Raw genomic sequence first — 16,208 nt, 5'->3', positions numbered from 1 at the left:
ATTTATTTTTTGCGTAAGTAAATAAAATGTTATTTATAAAAAAAGAAGCTATGTATGCATTATATACTTTAGTATTTTAATATAGTAAAAAAAAGCTATATCTTATAAGTTATATTGACTGTTAGTCTATCATAATCTATTACATTAAAAATCTTTCATCTAATAAGGTTTTACTGCTTAAATTTTTTCTTCCACTGTATTTAATAATTACAATGAATAATTGTGAGAGTATAAATGTAATAGCAGCAGCTAATACATAGTTATCATATAAAGTCAACACAAAAAGAAATATTGTAATTTCAAATGTACCCATCAACCATTCATTCCCGTAAAGTATTACTTGACTAAATGAATAATCATTATCTGAAATAAAATTATATAACAAATTATTTTTAATAATAATATTACGAATCTATAATTACTGTTATCTTACCAATATAGAATACAGATGTTTTATTAGTGTTTGTATAGAGAATGTCACAAAGTTTTTCAATTAAGTTTTGTTCTTTGATAATGTAATCTTCATTTTTGAAACAATGATCCAGAAATTCGCATAAAAATTGGTTCAATTTTACACGTGTATTACAAATCTGATTCCAATCCATAGAAGTATAAATATTCTTTTTCAAAAATCTATTGGTTATCTAAAAATGTTCATTAATAAAATGGTTAGATATTTTTTAAAGAATAATTTACCTTTTCATATATATATATATATGGAAATATTATAAGTAATAATATTCACGGGTATTGATGATTGCGAAGAATTTACAAAATTCTTCTCAGTATAAAATTTTTCATAGAATGTTCTGAATGTTTGTGTAACTGATATTATAAAGTTTTGCTCTATTGTACCAGGAACAAGACCTCTATGTGCACATAGTTGATTCTCTTCATTCTTTAAATTGTTTATTAAAGTAAATAAATCTGTATCAGAAAATCCATGAACTGATCTATGAAATAGAATTAAATAAAACAGATACTATCAATATTTAGTGTTTATTAAAATAATGTTTATTACCTTCCATGGATATAAAATCCATAATAATTATACTCTAAGATAAATACACTGATATTAGCAATTGAACATAAATCAATAAATTGCTGCATTTGATCTTTTATAAATCTTTCATAAAATATAATGGATGTTAAGTACTGAATAAAATAAATTGTAATATATACTATAGCACAAACAGCATATTGCAGTGAAAAATTTATTCTCACATCAGTATATTTATTAAACGTTATTTCTGGTATAGCTAGGCTCCAATATTTTACACCTATGACCTATTGTGATAAAAATTTATCAGTATTTAATAATATTTTTAATGAATATAAGAATAAGTTATATTATATTTAATATTTAAGTTAAATTACCTCTAAAACAAGCAAAGTACTAATTATTTGTAATGATATATTTATCTTCCGTTTTGTTAATAATTTTAACCATTCATTAGCAACAAGATATGTTCTCCATATGCTAACTGATAACTGAGTATTATTTTCTTCTTGTATTGAAGATTTTGATATAGAATATGTTACTTGAAGTTCTTCTTGTTCTATAGGTTTGAAAATTTGGCTATGTGCATTTTTTTTGTTTGTTCTATTAAATGTTTTATTCCTCTTAGCTGCAATAATTTCAGATGGAGTTTTTGGATTCTCGTCTTTACCGTCAATTAATATATTAGTGTACAATTTTCGAAATGAAGTATAAGGAGAATCGTACTTTGATGAATTATGTGTTAATTTTGGTTGTTCCCAATCGATGAAAAAGATATGTATGTCCCAATGTTGATAAATGAATCCCATAATTTCTACAATCTGTAAAATGAAATGATTTGGAAATAAGAAACAATAAATAATGAATTATATTATTATGATTTCTTTTTTATTATCTTGTGTACTAAATCCATCTTTAGAATTATGTTTATATAATATTGTATAACATGAACTTACTTTTAGACAAAATCCAATTATAGTGAATATCTGTATATTTTTTTCATCAGATATGTTTGGAAGTAAAGTATATGGGATCGTTTGCCCTTTAAAAAATATAAATAAATATATGCACACACTGATTAATGCAATAATAAGACTGTTTCCTATAGCACCCATTACATATATAAGAAACCATAATGAAATAGTTGCATTAGGAGTACAATCATAATTTTTTTTACAATATGTCCAAGTTTTCAATGCCGAATTGATAATTGCTATGCTTGATAAAATACCAATAAATATCTAAAAATTATTTTAACATCTATATAAATCATGATTAAAACTAAAAAACATTGAAATTTCAGAGAATTAATAATATTTACCTGAATATTAGAATTTATATGATTTTCCTTTAAAGCAAATGTTACTTTATAATTTATTGTAACTTCTACATTTTTAGAAATTTGTTGCTCCATTAATTCTCCATATTCTATAATTACTATGGGCGGATAAATTTTTCCACGAGCTTTACCGCTTTGAATATTTATTCTAGTCAAATAAAGTCATTGCATGTAATATTACATAAGAATGTATATGAATAATATTAAAAAGATGTAACTTACAAGATAGTAAATGATTTCATATAACGAAGTACCGACAAGTTAGATTTTTTTAGAAATGTACCAGTTAGAAAATTTGGCAATGCTTTAATACCACTTATATTGTCCACCAAAAAGAATTTCCTGACAAGTTGGGTCTCCGAAATATCGTAATCATTCTGAAACATAGATAAGACTGAAACAAGTCCCACACTTTATGTGATTATTATATATATATTGATATTTAGATACTATACTTGATTTGATGTAAATATATCTTTTACCTCATATTCTTTTTTGATATAAATAGGTACTGCATGTGAAAGAACTTTTTCTTCCTCTTTAAATGTTAAGTAGAGTTGTATAAATTTTACTTCCATATTTAGCAGATCCTTTACAGTAATTATACATTTTTTATTAAGATTAACTCCAAATCTAACGTTTGTAAGGAAATGACAAGGCATGTTTGGACTATCTATTTCAAGTAATTTGCCTTCTAAAGAAAATGTTGCCATTGTAAAATTCAATGTATTATTCTAAAACAAAAAATGTTTCAATTTTACGGAAAAATAATTGATTTTGACAAAATAGATGTTATAAAAAATTTGCATACATCATCATTCTTTTTCAAACTATATATTTGTGTGATATTTTTGGCATTTAATACTAATGATGTTTCGTCTTTATTGTAAAATAGTTTAACTGGTGCCATGTGCGTTTGCATAAATAATGTACATTGTACGCTGTTTACATATAAAGATAAAACACATATATGTGATAAATGTTCACAAGACATCTTGTTTTTATTCTGAAAAATCATATTAATTGATTTATAACTTTTAAAATTATGTAAGCTAAATTTTCTACTTACTTTACAAAAGTACATTGCTGCTTGTAATTCGGTTCTAAGGTAATAACTATCTACGTTCTCATTTTGAAACTTTATCGTGTAAGTACTTTTAACATCTGGCCAATCTGAAAGATTGTCTTTGTTTAAACAATATCCATGTATTCTAACATGCGATTTCATTGGACAAATACAGTTTGCTTGATTTCTATTATCCAAGTTATTACATGGCAAACATTTAGAGTTTTCTTTAGATGGATATGTATCTTTTGGACATGGAAGACATTTTATACTATTTAATAATGTACCATTCCAATTTCTTTCTACTATAAAAAGCAAATTTAAAATACAATTTGCATTAATTTATGTACAAGTATATTAAGTATATATGTAGATATGTATTCTTATAAAAAGTACTTAGTATTTCATTGGATAGACATTTGCAGATGTTATTTTTGCAAACAATACAGTCCTTGCCATCGATAGTTACAGTTTGATTCTGATCACATTTTGTACAAATGGGATTACCATTTTTAAAACCAATTGTTTTGCTAAATTTATTACAAACGCATCGTAAATCTATAAAAATCGTTAAAAAATTGTTAAACAATGTTAAGATAAAAATACAAATAAATACATACATACACACACACACACACACATATATATATATATATTGTATATTCATAAATTAGAAATTATGTTAGATTAGGACTTACGATCAGTGCTGGGCTCAAGAAATTTGAAGATATTACATTTGCGACAAGAAAAATATTTTGTATCAAAATATTCATCATTTTTACACGAACTTGGCCGTGATAATTCAAGAACATCATTATTCATACTAATCGTTTCATCAATTGTTAAAATAAAAACTACAAAACATAAAATAATACGATTATTGTCGAAATAATGCATTCTTTGATTGCGTTTTATAATTTTGTTTATACTACATAGTCGTTTCCATGGCAACAACATGGCTACAAGTGTAGCCATAAGATATCACGTTAAAATGGATTAAAGAAATTTTACATTTCTTTGACATTTTCTTAAACATCTGTCTTTACATACATCCTTAATTTATAAAAAAGAAAAAAAAAACTCGATGATGAAATATTGCTTATTAATTCATTTTTATCCTGTCAGTAAAATGTACGAAAAAAGTAAACGATTTTAAGGGAAGGAGATTTTTTTGCGGGCACAAAATTACAAGATTTATAAAATATTACTATTCTTTACTATTATATACATTTGTTCCGTATATATCGTTATTTAAATATTATGGTGTCCGATAAGATAATATCGTAATACATGTCGACGATACACGTGATTTATAGTAAGTAAAGCAGGATACCGTGTCAATGATATAGTTTCGAAACAATGATGCATGGTCTAGATGTATGCATCGCGATTGATATATATCTATTGCGATTAATCTAAAAATAAAAATATCATACAAGAAATACATATATCTATAGATACGTATTTAATAAATTGTTTGTATAACTTAGAAAATTTTAATCGATTATATGAAAATTAAGTTTTACAATTTCATTCGTTTAAGAATCAACAATGACGTTATACGAAGCAAGTGACGTAATCCGTAATATATTAATCGAAAATACTTTGACGATCAACTACAATTAACGATGACCTTGCGCCAATATCGAAAATTTAACAACGAAATTCTCGCCAAATCGAAATATTCTGTCCATATGTATTACAAGATACAAGGATTTTCTCGATTTTACGTGATATTCTTGCCAAAATATATATGTACAGATTATATGTGTGTGTGTGTGTATTGCGTATATAAATATATATATATATACATATATATATATATATTATGTATGCTGATTTAAATTGCTTTCGAAGGTAAACGAGAAGATTGTCGTTCAAATGAACTACGCGAGAAATCGATATAAATCGATATAAATTTCTCGTAAATGGCGGAATTTCTGGGAGATTCAAAAGAGATATTTATTTGAGGTTAGTTCATGTATTTTTTAAAAGAAGGGAAGTGATATTCTGGGAGTCTTTTTTTTAAGTTTGATTTACACAAAAAGATGAAGACAGAAAAATAATTAAAGAGAGAAAGATAGATAGATAAAGAAAGAAAGAGAGAGAGAGAAAGAAAGAGAGAGAGAAAGAGAGAGAGAGAGAGAGAAAGAAAAAGAGAGAGAAAAAATTAGCGCGAGGACAAAGTAGCGAACTTGCAAGAACTGCAGGCATAGGCGCGTATAGAAAGGGACGATCGTATGTAGGTACAAGAAGCAAGAAACAACAATTCACTTTGCATTGCTCGTGCCAAACATTCCCCCACCAACTTCGAAATCGAAGGGACACGAGCCCCGAGAGGTAGGGGTACACAAGAAAATGTTATAAGCGAAAATAAAAGCAAGAAAGAAGGCAAGGTCCCCGCGAGTGGCGAAGCTTCAAAGACGAGAGGGTAGTTTTTTTTGCAGTCTGTGTAGGTGCTTCGTAGAGCGAGCGTCGTAGCAAAGGTATATCATTCCTTTTTGTTCTCTTTTTCTCCTTCTTATTTCGCTCTTTTAAAATAAATTTCTTCTTAGGGAATATCTTTTTTTCTCGGTTTAAAATCGATTTATTGCGACTTGAAAATTTGTTGACGAATCGTATGAACAAAGAGTAGTGAATATCCCATAGTGTAATAAATTTTTTCTTTATTTTTTGTTCTTTTTTCTTTTCTTTTACAATTTCTTTCCATTTTCGCGTGCATGAAATATATTATTATCACAATACGTACCATTGGACAAGGAAGATCGATTGATACGATAGTCGAACGATTTGTTCTGTTTTAACGTGGCCTATTTTTTTTTTTCACGAGACAAATATACTTCTCTTATCTAAATATAACAATTAGGATCGAAGTTGATGCTATCACGTTGAGCGATCGAGAAACGAAGAAATCGAGTCTTATATCTGTCGTGTCTTTTAATTAAGAGAAAAGGAAAGGGGTTACATAAAGCTTGTGTACTTTCGATCGATCGCAACGACTTTGCAGGCTTTCTAAAGAGAATTGAAGAAAAAGAAGAAGAAGAAAAAGAAGGATGTGGGACGATGAACCAGCTCCGTGGGATATCGAAGAAACGGCTCCCGAAGAAACAGGAGACCAAGAAGGGGCCAAGGAAGGGGGAGCTGAAGGGGGTGCACCCGGTGAACTACCAAAAGTAAAGCTCGAGAAGATCGAACCTCCAAAGTACAATCATCATTGGGTGCGCCCATTATTTCTCAATTATGACTATCTTTATGATTACAGGTAAGCAAAGATAATTAAAACGTAAGTGCAAACGAGGTGAAATCAAATCACATATAAAAAAAACAAACAAATGAATTAGAAATTGTGATTGTCTCGTAGGAAGAATTATTACGACGATGTAATCGACTATCTCGATCAAAGACAAAAGGGTTTGTATCGTGAGCCTCCAAGAGCACAGGAATGGGCAGAAAGGACCATGAGGACGTACGATCAGAAGAACCTTGATAAGAGTACTAAGAGATCTGCCGATATGAAATACATCACTAAAATGATAGTTACGCCAAGACATTATAGCTATCATACGCGAGCATATTATAGCTTGAAGTATCAGAGAATTCTTTGAGTTATCATTTTTGACGGAGAATGATCGGCGAAGATTGACGATTAACGATCTTACACTATTCTTCGTCGATATTGCTATTACCGATAATGCCAGTGGTAAACTACTAATCATTTTTTTAATCGGCTTACCTATACGTCGTATATAACATCATCTTAGAAATGAGGATGTTGTATTTTAAAAATAAATTGTAGTCGTTGTAGATATTTATTTTGGATCTTTCATTAAACGAGGGAAAAGATCACGGTTTACCTCTGGCCAAATTCATCTATCGAGTAGCACTTACCGTCTAATGTATCGATAATTTCATTTCTAGATAAATTCGATTCGATTTCATACGCGATTCATTTATCTTCGTAGATATATATTTTTCATAAATAGGGACAAACATTCGCATAAAACGTCGATATCTTATCCCATCAACAAATCAATCGTCATAAATTTAAACGCGTACTCGTTTTATTTGTTTCGTTTGATTATTTATTTGTCATCAATTTTATGATATAGCTATGACGTGCTCGTGTACTATGCCTATTGTATATGTATTACTGTTATAAATCGGTATTATAGAATACACGTGCACTTTTACTTAACGAAATTTATAAATTACTTTTTCATTCCCTTTACTTTCATCCTCCTTGAGTTTTAAGAATTATGTACTTTTAGTAGAATAAGTATCATCATATACGCGCGTATAATGCGAATTTAGGTACGAATGGATATGGTTCTCTTTTATACACAATGGAATCAATTACATCAGAAAATAATAATAATAATTTTAAATTTTATTATACATATATATTCGTATCACGGTGTAAAGTAGCCATTTTATAATCACCAATTTCGATGTTAATAGGTATAGTATATATATATATATATATATATATATATATATATATATATATATGTATATACAGTTTCAATTAAAATACACATTTGAAAAGGGTTATATCAAACAACAAATTCAGTCCGATCCAATCGCGATTACGAATAAAGTTTTTTAAAAGGAGACGCTCTTCTTCCTTTTCAGAAACTTTCTTTTTATCGGCTGCATGGCAAGAACATCTAATGGATCTTCAATAAATTCATTAGCATCGGCCAAAGAATTAAATCGAGCTCTTCCTTTGGAAGCTCGAACCGTTGTTATTTCCGGTTCTACGTTTTGCATTCTTGCCCATTGTAATATAATTTGTGGTTTGGCTTTAGATTTTTCTGGTACGAGTTCCATATTAGCCAATTTTCGTGATCTATCGAGTTTCTGTGTTAGAGTTATGTTGTCTTGATCGTCCTCGTTATTATCGAATTTAGTTGCGTGTTTTTGGAAAGCATTGTCGGCGGCTTCTAACGTGTTTTTGGCCTTCTCAATTTCGGCGTTCAAATCGATTACGTCGAAAATACGGTCCTGAAAGTAAATAAAGTTGTAAATATTAAAAAATGAATCGATTATAGATATATATACTCGTAAATCGCTGGAAATTTTTCGAAAATTCCAGTCTATAAGAACGATTTAAAAGTGCATAATAAATCCGTGTAGATAATAAATCCGTTCGTTTTGCACGCATTAAGAGGGTATTTTGGTTTACAGGATCAAAAAATTGATTTTGTCCAAAATCGAGAGTATTCTAATTTACAAGATCAAAAAAATCTATCTTAACTGTTGAAAAAATTAAGAGACGAAACTCGACAAATTGATCACGTTTTGTGAACGTCGGAAGTAAAAATAGTATAGAGATAGAAAAGTACGTAAAAATCCACAAGTTCCAAATATTTATACAACAATCTATTCGTGTATTTTTTTTTCTTTTTATATTCAGACTAATAACAATTTATTTTTGTTTCTTATGACTGATAAAAGGTGAATGCTGTAAGTTTATTATCACTGTATTGCAACTGTACCAAATCAATGTTTTTTTTTCTTTTTTTTTCGTTTAAATTATGTTTTCCTTTTCGCAGATGTCGGATAAAAATAGAAAAAGATAAATCATAGCAACCATCTGTCAGAGAAAATATTTTTTAATGCAACGTATGAATGCGTGTATGGCAATTAATATTTTGTAACTACTGCAAAATAAATAGATATTTTTAAAAAGACGTTTAATAAAATGGAACTTTAAAAAATAAGTATGTAGAATTGAAAGTAGAATTAAAAAAGAAACAAAAAAAAAAATAAATAAATTTCTAGCTATCATCGAAAAAAATTATTCCCTGAACCAGAGTACCCTCTCAAAAGAAGTGAACCTGCATGTCTCTTCTCTTGCGTCTCAATTCGGCCAAATCTTCCTCGAAGGCAGCCGCGGCACGTTCTTTGTACCGGCGTTGATTCAAAACAAAATCATCTTCGAAATCGTCCTCCGGAAGTGCTCTGCCACGTCCGTCGAAAATATAGTCCAAATCGTCGTAATTATCTCCACGATTTCCCGATAAGTTTCGGGAGCCTGAAATGTTAGTGGGAAGGTGTTAGCTAGTAATAAGGATAAAATGCTAAATGAAGTTAAATGCCTGTAAAATGTGTTACATTACACAACCAGGATGACTCATGTAAAGTATTACAACGATATTATTTTTATTTTTGTTAAATAAGAGGATATTTTAAAACAATATTATTAGGTTTAGTAAGAATTATTGAAATAAAGAATAATTTATATTTCATTCCATTTAATCATGTAAGTTAATAATGTGGAGAAAATTAATTTTAAGTAGATATATTTAACTGTTGCGATGAAAACAGTTCGTAATGTTTTACGTTGGCCATCCTGTATATATTATCTATTTTTGTGTATCGTTAAACGAGTCCAGATTATATCTTGGTTGTATTTAGTAACAGATAAAATCCAATCTTGTCATTAGATTTTATTACGTTGTTACATATATCATTTTGCAAGTAAAAATTCATTGAATTTTATTATAGTAACATGCAAGAAAAAAAGAATTGGATGTACATGCCTGAGAACTACAAATTACAAAGCGTGACAAGGTAATACAACAATAAAGACAACACGATATCAATAAAGGTAGTACATGATGTTTCTCAAGTTTTACAACAAAATTTATTGGTAAACGAGAAAGAAAGAAGATATATACAGTAGCGTGCGGACATAGAAGTAGTTCCTTTCTTAACGTTTAAACCTTACAAGAACACTTACTATGTACTGCAATATATTCTAAAGTACATACATATATAGTCGATTTAATAGTCTTTTTTTTTTACGTAGAAGTGTATTCCCGCAGAAACAATAAAATTTCGTGAAATATTACTTAAGTAGAATGAAGATTATGAGAATGATGGTCACAATGATCTTTTGGTGACGTAATAAAATGATAGTTTTTTTGTTATAGATAACTCATGATTGGCTACGTATAGAGCACAATCCTTTTATTTATAGTCACTTAATTAAAATAAAAAACAATTAAACCGTTCTTTTGTTTGAGATAAGTCGAATAATTGAGATGAATGAAAAAAAAAAAAGGGAAAACTACTACCTGTATCCTGTAAATTATTAAAAGAAATGTGATAATAAAAAGTGTTAATTAATATTAAAGACGATTTTGAACAATGTAAAATAAAGAGAATCGACTAAAATATTGTATCGTAAAGTGGGAAAGTTTTAGCGGGAGAGGTGAGGCAAGAAGAACATCGTGACCGCAATGAATAGAGCATGAAATAGAGAACTAGAAGGTGACATGTTTTTCGGTGCGTTCGTTACGCATGGAAATCTTTTTACTGCTGCTACTGAGGGCGGCAGAGGATCGTTGATATTCGTCAATAAGAGGAGGAGAAGGAGGAGTAGAAGAAGCGATGCTCTCGTTGACGAGCGCCCTCAAAGCAGCAGCTCTGCGTTCTCTCTTGGCTTGTCTCTCGGCCAACTCTTCCATCTCGGTCTCTAGATCGTCGAGACGTGCTTTCGTTTGCCTGGCTCGAGTAGCAGCCGCACCAGAGAGCATCGAGTCCTCCTCGTTGTCGTTTATCAACTTGGACCATTTGGTCAAAGAGCTGGAAGGTTGTTTCTCGATCTCATCGCCGATGGAAGCTAAAAGCTTTGAACGTTTCTTGCTAAACGTCGAGTCAGTCTCCTCGATTTTCTTATTGAGTGCGGCGTCCATTTCCTGATCGAGTTCCATCGCTGCCACTTTAGCCTTGAAACGACGTGTCGTTGAGGCGACCTCATTCGCAAAATCATCAGCGAACTTGCGTTGAGTCCGTTGTCCACGGCTATCGTAGAGGGTTTCCTCCTCGTCACCAGGGAGTAGAAGAGGGTTGTACTCGGTGCTGGTCAAGGGTGCTAGTACTTGGGAGGCACGGGTACGAGGGTCGAGGTCGAGGTCAAGGTCACGCCCGAAGGAGTCGTTCCGAAGACCGGAAAGGTCTCGCGAGCCTGTAAAAACCGACAGAACTTTTCATCTCATCGCGGGCCTAACCGTCTACATGCGTATGGTGATACACATAATTGACCGTATGTTCCACTAGACTGATTAACGAAGTCTCCTATAATTGTGTATACATGGGAAAAAAATTAACGTGCTTGAAGAAATTATGTCGAGAATTTATTAAATAATGCGAAATCTGCTTTTTATATCATTTCTTTTTTATCAAATTCTTTTGTAAAAATCGAATGTAGGTTCTGTCACATATGCATTTTTTAAATATCGTTATAACTATAGCAGATCAAAGATATCAATGGTAGTGATTTATAAACCTAATTCTGGAATTTATCAATTTTGACGTTTTTTTTTTTATCAATTATATGCGAGACTTATAATATACATGATATTGATTAATACAGCAGGATTTATAATGAAACAGTTTTTGAACGTTATACAGTTTATATTTTTTATTACTATTAAACCGATTTCCATTTTTTAATAATTTCTCGACATAATTCGTACGGCAGATTAATTTTTTTTTGCGATTTATTAACATTTGTAGGATATTTAGTTTATTTGAAAAAAAAAAGTATTTACTCAATTTCAAAGAGCATATGATCAATTTTGTGATTCATTATAATTTCCTATCTACTATACGTCAATGCACTCACATCTATCATCTATGTATTTACAAACGATTCTTCCTTTATCCTGCTTGCCTGCTCGTTTCTTTCGTCCCAGGGAATCTCTACTCATTGAATTTATCCTATTTACATTTATCTATTCCTATCTTCTCCTGGGATGTAATTTGGACTCGGAATGACTTTCGAAGAGTATCGAAAATACTTTTTTTTACGCTGTTTTTTACGCTGTTCCTCGACCGAGTACGAATTAATTTTTACCTGTAACTTATTTTTTTTTCTTTTTCTCCTTTTACAGCCGCACAATGTAGCTTTTATGTGACAAGCGGCTTAGACTTTCGTCGGCAAAAAGTCATATATTTAGAAAAGCAAACGTTTATTCGACAGACAAAAGATTATACAATGATTACGAACAATAATCGAACATAGAGAATAACTACACACACAGAGGGTAGAGATGAAGATTCTTTTGGTATCATTGCGTTACTCAATCCCTTAAAATGTGAAATATTTTTTCACATTGAAATTTGAAAATATATTGTAAATTATACTATGACATTCTATGTTGGATAATAATTTCTCAAACGGCACATATCGAACGATCGTGACGAAGGAGAGTTTATCTTTGACAAGAAAAACATGCTATATGGACGATAAAAGGGACAGGATAAGAGTATCTCAATTGTTCATCATTTACAACGGATCTATTGAACACCTCGGCAACATTTCAGAAAGGGCATGGGGGTACTTTCATTCCTCAAAACCATTTGGGAAAACGACTGAAGAGGTTACCGATGTCGCCTCGACGGGCCGCGATTTCATCGGCTACCGATGATCTTGGCTCGGAGAATAAGGGTCGAGCACAGTACTTCCTGTCCAAGTGGTCAACCATTGGCTTGTAATAGGACTCGCCCTTATCGTAATTGCATCCGTAAACGCGCGTACGCGGCCTGCTAAGTATTGGCCTCGACATATCTGCGACACACCTTTCTCTTTCTCTGTAATAAATAATCGATTAATTATAAAAAATTCCTATGATTTGTTTCATTTTATATTTTTTCTAATATATTAATTGAATTTGATTCGTTATCACGTGAAAGTAAATGATATGGAGAATGAAAATAAGTTATTTCTTTTTGTATCACATGTACTCTTTATATCGGCAAAGATCCAAGAAACTCCTGCGTCTTCATAGGATATGAAAATGAACGATGGAAAAGATGATGGTAATGGTGGTGCGGTGGTAATGATATGATATGATAATAGCAGAGAGGGAAAAAAATAAGATAAGTTCGGTTAGGAAAGAGAAAGAAAAAGAGAGAGGGGGGAGAGGGGGGGAAGAGAGAGAAAGAGAGGAGGAGGTTCCGAGTGTGAGGAACCAGTAAACTGGAACGAGCAACTATCTATATGCTGCTCTCAAAAATAGACCGCATCTAATTTGGTGCCCGTGAACCGAACTGGCACGGTACACGCGATCCCGGGACAGCCGAGACCGAGTACCAACAGTGTAAATCCCGAAGAATCGTTCTTCCTTGTCTTCTTCAGGGGCACTCGAAACGACGAGCAAATTTTTGGAGAACAGCATCGCTACGTTTTATATTTTATTGTTGACTGACCGATTTCTACGAAACAACCTAAAAGTGTAAACGCGAAAACGTATTTTAATCGGAACCCGACTAGCTGCCAATTCTGCAGCAGCTGCGACAGTTCATTCTATAGTTTCGGCGTATTAACTGTCTCTCCTAAGTGCGATCTTACTCGGTAAACGAAGGAGGCGTTGAAAACAATTTCCATGATCGCTCTTTCAAATCGTTTCCAATTAGACCTATTATTTTCATTTGATTTACGAGTCTGGATATTTGCCCGCGTTCTACAGATATAGAGAGAAATACAATTATGACATTTTCTTGGACTATGATTTCTTCTTAATTGTCATCTTTCTTGTTTCGTTACCGATGACTCATTTATAAAGAAAATGTTTTAAATAATTCGTCTGTGTGCATATAGATAAATCGAAATACGTAAATACGTATGACATCGACATTTGAGCAATTTCGAATGAAGTGTCCCGAATAATTAGCAAACGCCAAAACTTCATACAGGTATTTTGTATTGTACATCGAAGCTATTAATGCATCCACCGATTAGATCGTTCACTCGACTTAATTGGCTTCTACGTTTCTTTGGCTCGTTTATGCGCCAAACGTATTTGTAATTTAGAACGGAGTAGTTAGTTGCTCAATCCTTCTTTCATGTCCGTGCTAGGTATTTTACTATGAGTGACGATATAGAGATCGTGTGTTTACATACGATCGAAATCATGAGTCAAATTAAAAGAGATACTCAAAGAAAAAGAAATTGGAAACAGGAAGTAAACTTATCTCGGACGTTAAATCATAACTATAAGAACATATATCATATAAATTATCATTATGATTATCAGGTTACAATGATAATTTATTTGAAACTTTAATACCATATCAAAAAATATTCCGAGGTTCTATCCAACAACTCTTGCCTTCGTAAATAGAAATACGAAATTGTTCAACAATAGAAATACGAAGTCGTTCTTTAACACAACAAAAATTGGCGAGTATCATTATTAGGGCATCCTTAAATTACATAATTTAAAATGAATGATTAAGAAATATTGGGATTTACGAGACACGTTGCGGAAAGACACGTTAGTGATACGGATCAATGACATGCCAGACACTTTACGCGATAACAAATTATGCCGTACTAAAATGTAATATTAACTTTATTTTAGATTATGAGTCAGAGCTTTCAACGACTCACTTAAATATTTATGTATACTTTGTATATACTTTGTTTTATTACAAATCCGTTAAAAATATAATGGTCTTTGGGAATCGTAGGACGATTCCGTTGAGAGTGCTTATTTCCATCATATATTGGGATTTTCTGATTCATAAAATTAATATACGGTAAATGATATGATCATAAAAGAATGGAAGGTTATATTACAAGGAACTTTTTAAATAACTTTGATTATGAAGTTTATTTCCTATATATAAAGGCAATCTATAATTTATTTTAATGCAATAATCAAATTTGTTATACAATTTTTAATCATGATCGATTTCAATTGTATCTGGAAGTAATAGATACAGTGTTCATGGTGTTACGCTGCTGTCGTTAGTGCGTTGCGTAAGACCGCCAGATTTAGCTCGAGAGCGTCGTTTAAAAACAGTGATATCGATTACAAAATTATCTAAACTATATCTTTCCGCAAAAGATTTCACTTTCTCGAAAATTAACGTATTAGACGTATTTAGACGATTACAGATCCATCTATTGCAATATAAATCTAATCACTACTACTGGACTATGTTAATCATAAGAAGCAAATGAAACATTTAGGCATTAATTAATTATTAGCTTGCCATTTCTTAAAAGATGGATAAATTATTTTACCCACAAGATTCGCCAATAAAACTTTAGATCGACATTAAACAATTTTATTCTTGTTTTCATTTCATAGTTAATTATCGCGATAAATTGATAAATCATTTATAAATGTTAGAACGTTTAATTTTTGAAAATTTTCAAACTTTTAGTAAATGTTATGAAAAATAATAACACGAGCGAATCGTGTGCGTATAAAAAAGATGAAGAGAAGAGTAAAGAAAAAAATAGGTCACCCTTACCTAATTGATTGTTACAAGGTATCCCTTAAGGTGCTGTTTCTTCGGAAGTAGAGCCGCGACTCCCACGGTCGTCGCTACGCCCGTTGTTTCCCACTCCCTTGGGGTACTACCCCTTCCTCTTTGTGCTTCCTCCTAGGATGCTATTCCCAGTAATTTATTCATACCCTGGTGGGCGTTCGCCCACTCCTATCTTTAAGTCCTTCAGGTTTTTTCCTATTCTTCGGATACCATTTAATATTCTTTACAATTTCGTTACAATACAGATTTTTGTTTTGAATTTCTTTCATTTCAATTCGTAATAATTTTATTTTTTGAATATCTCAAATATGTTAATCATCGTTCAATGGAATAAACGTACCGTTGATTTGAATTCATTCCTCTTTAATTCTATGCTCGAATAAAAGAAACTATAGACGTAGAAACATAGATCTCTATTTTACATATATATACATATATATATATGTATTTTTAATAAATACATCAACCAAGAAGTGGGTATAAATTGAAATATATCCAATAATTCGTTG

The 16,208-nt window shown here is 31.1% G+C and overlaps 4 protein-coding genes across 7 annotated transcripts; 1 reads left to right on the top strand and 3 right to left on the bottom strand.

Moving 5' to 3' along the window:
* Positions 1 to 20: 20 nt before the first annotated feature.
* LOC118448579 (meckelin) lies at positions 21 to 4,913 on the bottom strand. Of its 3 annotated transcripts, XM_035882019.2 has the most exons (14): positions 4,739 to 4,913; positions 4,104 to 4,259; positions 3,802 to 3,963; positions 3,409 to 3,710; positions 3,151 to 3,345; positions 2,822 to 3,073; positions 2,562 to 2,716; positions 2,322 to 2,487; positions 1,957 to 2,241; positions 1,378 to 1,821; positions 1,022 to 1,287; positions 746 to 953; positions 434 to 644; positions 22 to 363 (listed from the first exon to the last, which is right to left on the bottom strand). In XM_035882019.2, exons 2-14 carry the CDS (start codon positions 4,225 to 4,227, stop codon positions 140 to 142), a joined length of 2,994 nt encoding a protein of 997 aa, XP_035737912.2. In that variant the 5' UTR covers positions 4,228 to 4,259; positions 4,739 to 4,913; the 3' UTR covers positions 22 to 139. The 3 variants fall into 3 exon arrangements, with proteins under 3 accessions (XP_085515145.1, XP_035737912.2, XP_035737922.2); XM_085659019.1 differs by lacking the exon at positions 4,739 to 4,913 and having other exon boundaries at positions 21 to 363; positions 3,409 to 3,512; positions 4,104 to 4,445; XM_035882029.2 differs by lacking the exon at positions 4,739 to 4,913 and having other exon boundaries at positions 4,104 to 4,445.
* An 819-nt stretch (positions 4,914 to 5,732) lies between these two features.
* On the top strand, positions 5,733 to 7,605 carry fln (flightin). The gene is made up of 3 exons (XM_035882059.2): positions 5,733 to 5,891; positions 6,413 to 6,667; positions 6,767 to 7,605. The coding sequence occupies exons 2-3, from the start codon at positions 6,459 to 6,461 to the stop codon at positions 7,008 to 7,010; spliced, it is 453 nt and encodes a 150-aa protein (XP_035737952.1). The 5' UTR covers positions 5,733 to 5,891; positions 6,413 to 6,458; the 3' UTR covers positions 7,011 to 7,605.
* Positions 7,606 to 7,898: 293 nt separating this feature from the next.
* On the bottom strand, positions 7,899 to 9,442 carry LOC118447169 (uncharacterized). Its single transcript, XM_035878756.2, has 2 exons — positions 9,246 to 9,442; positions 7,899 to 8,409 (listed from the first exon to the last, which is right to left on the bottom strand). Exons 1-2 carry the CDS (start codon positions 9,249 to 9,251, stop codon positions 8,008 to 8,010), a joined length of 408 nt encoding a protein of 135 aa, XP_035734649.1. The 5' UTR covers positions 9,252 to 9,442; the 3' UTR covers positions 7,899 to 8,007.
* A 589-nt stretch (positions 9,443 to 10,031) lies between these two features.
* LOC118447162 (uncharacterized) lies at positions 10,032 to 15,837 on the bottom strand. Of its 2 annotated transcripts, XM_035878733.2 has the most exons (3): positions 15,682 to 15,837; positions 12,803 to 13,008; positions 10,032 to 11,380 (listed from the first exon to the last, which is right to left on the bottom strand). In XM_035878733.2, exons 2-3 carry the CDS (start codon positions 12,981 to 12,983, stop codon positions 10,677 to 10,679), a joined length of 885 nt encoding a protein of 294 aa, XP_035734626.1. In that variant the 5' UTR covers positions 12,984 to 13,008; positions 15,682 to 15,837; the 3' UTR covers positions 10,032 to 10,676. The 2 variants fall into 2 exon arrangements, with proteins under 2 accessions (XP_035734626.1, XP_035734635.1); XM_035878742.2 differs by lacking the exon at positions 15,682 to 15,837 and having other exon boundaries at positions 12,041 to 12,946.
* Positions 15,838 to 16,208: the final 371 nt, after the last annotated feature.

Source organism: Vespa mandarinia, chromosome 8 (assembly GCF_050613455.1).
Source record: "Vespa mandarinia isolate Hongniang chromosome 8, ASM5061345v1, whole genome shotgun sequence".
Taxonomy (NCBI): domain Eukaryota; kingdom Metazoa; phylum Arthropoda; class Insecta; order Hymenoptera; family Vespidae; genus Vespa; species Vespa mandarinia.
Note: the sequence above shows the minus strand (reverse complement) of the source record. Positions and strands in the feature narration are given on the sequence as shown.

Coding starts and splice junctions, on each gene's coding strand:
- LOC118448579 (XM_035882029.2), bottom strand. CDS start 4,380: ATGGCTACACTTGTAGCCATGTTGTTGCCATGGAAACGACTATGTAGT. Junction 2,488..2,561: donor ATGAAATCATTTACTATCTT/GTAAGTTACATC, acceptor TTATTTGACTAG/AATAAATATTCAAAGCGGTA. Junction 954..1,021: donor GGATTTTATATCCATGGAAG/GTAATAAACATT, acceptor TCTATTTCATAG/ATCAGTTCATGGATTTTCTG.
- fln (XM_035882059.2), top strand. CDS start 6,459: ATGTGGGACGATGAACCAGCTCCGTGGGATATCGAAGAAACGGCTCCC. Junction 6,668..6,766: donor GACTATCTTTATGATTACAG/GTAAGCAAAGAT, acceptor ATTGTCTCGTAG/GAAGAATTATTACGACGATG.
- LOC118447162 (XM_035878733.2), bottom strand. CDS start 12,983: ATGTCGAGGCCAATACTTAGCAGGCCGCGTACGCGCGTTTACGGATGC. Junction 11,381..12,802: donor GGCCCGTCGAGGCGACATCG/GTAACCTCTTCA, acceptor CGGTTTTTACAG/GCTCGCGAGACCTTTCCGGT.